Raw genomic sequence first — 6,629 nt, forward strand, 5'->3', positions numbered from 1 at the left:
GGGGGGGGTTGGATTCTCGAGACAGTGTTTCTCTGTGTAGCCCTGGCTGTCCTGGAACTCACTCTGTAGACTAGGCTAGCCTCGAACTCTCAAACTCAGAAATCCGCCTGCCTCTGCCTCCCAAGTGCTGGGATTAAAGGCGTGTGCCACCACTGCCCAGCCTAAAGTTACTTCTTTGTTTTAGCCTAATGTCAGATTCTTGCCTGAAGTCCATTTCCTTGTCCTTGGCCTATGTCAGATTCCTGCCAGGCAGCCCCAAAAGCTTGCCACATCTCCCCCTTTTTTATTGCATAAACCTGACTGAGTCTGTCTTAGGTTATTCTGACAAGAATGCCTTCCTTACCTGTCATGGAATATTCATTATCAAAAGCAATGCACTTCTGTCTTAGGTTGATAAGGCAGAATCTTACCCATCCTCAGCTTCCCAGACTGTTAATAGCTCAGTCTGGGGGTTCCATTTTCAGTTTCAAGTCATGTACTTTGGCTGCCAACTTGTTGATGTAGTTAGAGACAAGCTTTCGCATGACAGGCAAGAATAAAACTATTCCCAGGACAAAAGGGGCTAGCCTGATCAAGCTATATATCATTCCTGAAGTTTGACAAAAATGAAAATACTGACCTCAAGCCATGGATAATTTTATCAGCATTATCTGCAGCATCAAAGCTCAACAAAGCAGCTTTCTTTAAATTTATAATATCGCTATGCAAATTTAAAACATCCAGAGAGGTGTTAGAATTATTCCACATACCTTACAGGTGTCTTTAAGCTTTTTTGATCTAGAGCTTTCAGGTGTGTTGTCAAGCTGCTAGTGTATGCTCTCTCCAGTTTCTTTTTCTAGGCACTAAGAGCTGTGAGTTTTCCTCTTAGCACTGCTTTCATTGTGTCCCATAAGTTTTGGTATGATCTGTCTTCATTTTCTTTAAATTCTAAGAAGTCTTTAATTTCTTTCTTTATTTCTTCCCTGACCAAGTTATCATTGAGTAGAGCATTGTTCAGTTTCCATGTGTATGTGGGCTTTCCATTGTTTTTGTCATTATTGAAGACCAGTCTTAATTCATGGTGATCTGATAGAATGCATGGGATTATTTCAATTTTCTTGTATCTGTTAAGGCTTGTTTTGTGACCAATTATATGGCCAATTTTGGAGAAGGTACCATGAGGTGTCGAGGAGAAGGTATATTCTTTCATTTGGGGATGAAATGTTCTATAGATATCTGCTAAATCCATTTGGTTCTTAACTTCTCTTACTTTCACTGTGTCTCTACTTAGTTTCTGTTTCCATGATCTGTCCATTGTTGAAAGTGGGATGTTGAAGTCTCCCACTATTATTGTGTGATTATATGTTATTATATGTGTATTATATGTTATTATATGTGTATCATATGTGTGCTTTGTTATTATATACTATATATATTGTATATATATTGTATATTGTATGTGTATAATAAGTGTATTATATGTGTGCCTTGAGCTTTAGTAAGGTTTCCTTTATGAAAGTGGGTGCCCCTGCGTTTGGAGCATAGATGTTCAGAATTGAGGTTTCCTCTTGGTTGACTTTTTCTTTGACGAGTATTGAGTGTCCTTCTTTATCTTTTTTGATAGCTTTAAGTTGAAAGTTGGTTTTATTAGAATAGCTACTCCAGCTTATTTCTTAGGAATATTTGCTTGAAAAATTGTTTTCCAGCCTTTTACTCTAAGGTAATGTCTGTCTTTGTCACTGAGGTGCATTTCCTGTATGCAACAAAATGCTGGGTCCTATTTACATATCCAGTCCTTTAGTCTATGTCTTTTTATTGGGGAATTGATTCCATTGATGTTAAGAGATATTAAGGAAAGGTGATTGTTGCCTCCTATTATTTTTGTTATTAGCAGTGGAATTATGTTTGTGTATCTATCTTCTTTTGGATGTGTTGGAAGAAGATTACTTTCTTGCTCTTTCTAGGGTATAATTTCCCTCCTCCTATTGGAGTTTTCCCTCTATTATCCTTTGTAGTACTGGATTTGTGGAAAGATACTATGTAAATTTGGTTTTGTCATGGAATATCTTGGTTTCTCCATCTATGCTAATTGAGAGTTTTGCTGGATATAGTAGCCTGGGCTGGCATTTGTGTTCTCTTAGGGTCTGTATGATGTCAGTCCAGGATCTTCTGGCTTTTAGAGATTCTGGTAAGAAGTCTGGTGTAATTCTTATAGGTCTGCCTTTATATGTTACTTGGCCTTTTTCCCTTAACTCCTTTTAATATTCTTTATTTGTTTTGTGCATTTGGTGTTTTAATTATTATGTGACAGGAGGTATTTCTTTACTGGTCTAGTATTTGGAGTTCTGTAGGCTTCTTTTATGTTTATGGGTGTCTCTTTCTTTAGGTTAGGAAAGTTTTCTTCTATAATTGTGTTGAAGACATTTACTGGCCCTTTAAGTTGGGAATCTTCACTCTCATCTATGCCTATTATCCTTAGGTTTGGTCTTCCCATTGTGTCCTGGACTTCCTGGATTCTTTGGGATAGGAGCTTTTTGCACTGTGCATTTTCTTTGACAGTTGTGTCAATATTTTCTATGGTATCTTCTGCACCTGAGATTCTCTCTTCTGTCTCTTGTATTCTGTTGGTAATGTTTACACCTATGACTCCTGATTTCTTCCCTAGGTTTCCAATCTCCGGGGTAGTCTCCCTTTGTGATTCCTTTATTGTTTCTACTTCCATGTTTATGTCCTGGATGGTTTTGTTCAATTCCTTCACCTGTTTGGTTGTGTTTTCTTGTAATTCTTTAAGAGATTTTTTTTGTTTCCTCTTTAAGAGCTTCTACCTGTTTACTGTGTTCTCAATTTCTTTGAGAGTGTTATTTATGTCCTTCTTAAAGTCCTCTATCATCATCATGAGAAGTGATTTTAAATCAGAATCTTGCTTTTCTGGAGTGATGGGGTACTCAGGACTTGCTATGGTTGGAGAACTAGGTTCTCATGATGCCAAGTACCCTTGATTGCTGAGGCTTATGTTTTTGCACTTGCCTTTTTCCATCTGGTTATCTTTAAGTGCTTCCTGCACTCGCGGTCTCTGACTGGTCCCTGTCTTTTCTGTTATCTTGGTTGTGTCAGAACTCCTCAGAGTCCAGTTGTCTCTGTGATCCTGAGATCCTGAGTGTAAGAGCACCTGGGAGTCAGGCTACCTCTGTGATCCAGACATCCTGGTATGACCAATCTCCTGAGATCTGGTGATCCTATGATTCTATGTTCCTGAGCATGTTAGAGCTCCTGGGAGTCCAGCCCGCTTTGGGTTTTGTGCTCAGGCACAGACCAGAAGGAACTGGTCCCCCCTGGCCTGGAGTGAGTTCCTAGGTCCCCGTGGGTCCTTACTCCCTGTTTGGGGTGGGTATTGCTGCCTCCTTACCTAATATCCTGCCAGGGTTAGAGCTCCTGGAAGTCCAACCCCCTCTGGGTTTTGTGGTATTGCATGCAGAGCTGAAGCTCAAGATCTCCTCAGTGCTCTGGCACAGACTGGAAAGAGTGGTTTCACTCCTAACCAGCTAAAAGCAAAACTGAAAAAAAAAAAGAAGTTAGTTGAGGATCTGAGATGCCAAGAGAATCCCTAGTTCACTCAAAGGTAATTTCAAAAAATCCCATCCCATCCCTAATAGTCACACACACTCCTTCTTTCAGCTTAGCCTGGCATATTTGCCAACCTGCATAAGCATCTTCAGTTCTGCTCCTGGGAGCCTACAGTGGTACATTAAGATGGGGGGGGGGAGGCAAAACTGTCAGCAGTCAGAATCTGAATGCCTGATAAAACTCACACTGTCACTCAGTACAAGGAAATCCAGTTGGTCTCCTGAAGAGCAATAAAACAGAAACCTCCAGGTCACAGAAAAAGTGTTACACACCTTGGCTGATTTGTCTTTGGAAACATTCAAGGGAACCTGAAAAGCACCAAATCTAGTTTAGGGGACAGCTAGAGGCATTATGAAAATTATTGGATATTTACAGAGATTCCAATCACCCTTCCTTGTTTCCTGGTTCTTGGTCTTTGGATCTTGCTTTTGCTTTGAGACATATCCTCTTTATGCTGCTCAGGCTGCTGTTGAAATCCTAAGCTCAAGAGATCTTCCCACTTTGGGGTCCTGAGTAGTTGGGACTACAGGTACACATCACTAAGCCCAGGTCCTAAGAGCTTTAGAAACTGATGTAATAACATACACTCTCTGGTCGTTTTTTTTAGAATGGCTCGTTAAAACCCTTGTCATTAATGTCATTATCCCAGACTATACAGTCAGATTGTGGCTCATAAAGGTAAAGTGGGGAAAAAGAAAGAACCCAGAGGTCTCGTCAGTTCCAAGACTCCATCATGACCTTCAAATAAAAGAAGATTATGTGTTTTCCTTTCCTTCTTCTTATTATTCTCTCATCCAAGGGCTCACTGGCACTCATTCTAATCTATCACACACAACTCATTCATAGGGGTGAGTGGGAAAGGAGAGAGAGAAAAGGATATTCTTTCATTGTCATCTCATGGCTCAAAATTCCACATCACTTATAAGCTGGTTAATATGAGAGTTTAATAAAATGTTTTATTTAAATTATCACACTGTAATAGTTTTTGGAAGAAATTTAGTTTTCTTAAAGATAATGCAGTTTATTTTTTTAGACATTCTGCAATATGTGTTCTTATGTGTTCTGTTTAACCTCAGATCCTTCCACACAAAGAAAACATTCTGAAGAACCAATCAGGATTTCTGTAGTCAGCTGCAAGTACCATCCCCATCTTTAACCTCAAGCAGGAAAAAATGAAGCATATTATCAATGCCTATGAACACAGCAATGACTCAGCAAGAAATAACTCTGATTGTCCTGATGTGGTTTTGCCAGACGAGATATTTTTCACAATCTCCATCATTGGAGTTTTGGAGAACTTGATTGTCCTCCTGGCTGTGATCAAAAATAAAAATCTCCAGTCCCCCATGTACTTTTTCATCTGCAGTTTGGCCATTTCTGACATGGTGGGCAGCCTGTATAAGATCTTGGAAAACATCCTGATCATCTTCAGAAACATGGGTTATCTCAAGCCTCGTGTCAGTTTTGAAAGCACAGCAGATGACATCATTGACTGCATGTTCGTCCTCTCTTTGCTGGGCTCTATCTTCAGCCGGTCTGTGATTGCAGCTGACCGCTACATCACCATCTTCCATGCCCTGCAATACCACAGCATTGTGACCATGCGCCGCACCATCATTACTCTAACAGTTATCTGGATGTTCTGTACAGGGTGCGGCATCGCCATGGTGATCTTCTCCCACCACATCCTCACAGTGCTCACCTTCACATCGCTGTTCCCTGTGATGTTGGTTTTTATCCTGTGTCTCTACATTCACATGTTCTTACTTGCACGCTCCCATGCTAGGAAGATCTCTACCCTTCCTAGAACCAACATGAAGGGTGCCATGACCCTAACCATCCTTCTTGGAGTCTTCATCTTCTGTTGGGCCCCCTTTGTGCTCCATGTTCTCTTAATGACGTTCTGCCCAAATAATCCTTACTGTGTTTGCTATATGTCTCTCTTCCAGGTCAATGGCATGCTGATCATGTGCAATGCAGTCATCGACCCCTTTATATATGCCTTTCGGAGCCCAGAGCTCAGAGATGCATTCAAAAAGATGTTCTTCTGCAACAAGTATTAGTAGAATTTTTGATCCCTGCTTTGAGTGTTGTAAAGGGACCAAATAACACAACAGTCTGACACATACCGATGCTTCTTCTCACCAGCCTTTCCTTCTTTAACAGATGGGGATGATCCCACTGACTAGTATTTACCATAATTGCCTTTCTTAATAACAGTCTTACTGTATCTGCAAACTTTCTATTGTATCTAGAGAGAAGAAAGGATGTGCTAAAAAGGATAGTTTATGCATACAAATGTGAGGACTTTAGGCTAAGCAAATATTTGTTCTTCTGTGAATACCTGGCAAAGCTGTCATGGGGGGCCTTTCCAAGCAGGAAGCCATGGTAAACAATTCTCTAGAATTTAAGGTACTTTTTAAACGTCTAACTAACTAACTATATGTGTTAGTCAGATTTCTATGTATGTGTGAAATACATGCAATCAATCAACTTTGAAAGAGAAAATGTTTATTTTGGTGCATAGGTTGTTGAGGTTTTGGTTCATGGTACCTAGCTGTTGCTTTGGGCCTATGGTGAAACAGTAAGTACATCATGATGAGACCATGTAGTAAAATTACTCGTGGTAGCCAGAAATCCATGGGGAAAAAAAAGAAAAGAAAAAGAAAAAAGAAGAAAAAGAAAAGACAGATGTCCTACAGTCTTCTTTGATGGTAAAAACTTCAATGGACTAGACCTCATTCTGATAGCAGCAAACTAAAGACCGAGTCTTTAAGATGCAGGGATCACTTAATCAAACCACTCAGAGTCGAAACTGTAGTGTACTTGTAGACAAAGATGCTAATTAATTGCCACGACTAAATAGCCCATCTCTCCAGCTTTGAGTTCCCAAGAAGAAATGAATCTTCACTATCAGTCTTCTTTGCTTGGTCAGGATCCCACTTAGTCTTAAAAATCTCTTCCTGCTTCAGTTTTCTCAAGGTTTTGAAGCCAAGAAAGAAAGAAAGAAAGAAAAAGAAAGAAAG

General features: G+C 40.0%; 1 protein-coding gene across 1 annotated transcript in view; it reads left to right on the plus strand.

The window, feature by feature from the left end:
- The window catches only part of Mc2r (melanocortin 2 receptor), a 15,300-nt gene extending 9,598 nt beyond the window's left edge, over nucleotides 1-5,702 (plus strand). The window contains exon 2 of the mRNA XM_028774161.1: nucleotides 4,680-5,702. Within this exon, the coding sequence (XP_028629994.1) occupies nucleotides 4,776-5,666 (891 nt within the window). The 5' untranslated portion in view covers nucleotides 4,680-4,775 and the 3' untranslated portion in view covers nucleotides 5,667-5,702. The remainder of the gene's footprint in view (nucleotides 1-4,679) is intronic.
- Nucleotides 5,703-6,629: the final 927 nt, after the last annotated feature.

Source organism: Grammomys surdaster, unplaced genomic scaffold, assembly GCF_004785775.1.
Source record: "Grammomys surdaster isolate TR1022 unplaced genomic scaffold, NIH_TR_1.0 239, whole genome shotgun sequence".
Classification (NCBI taxonomy): domain Eukaryota; kingdom Metazoa; phylum Chordata; class Mammalia; order Rodentia; family Muridae; genus Grammomys; species Grammomys surdaster.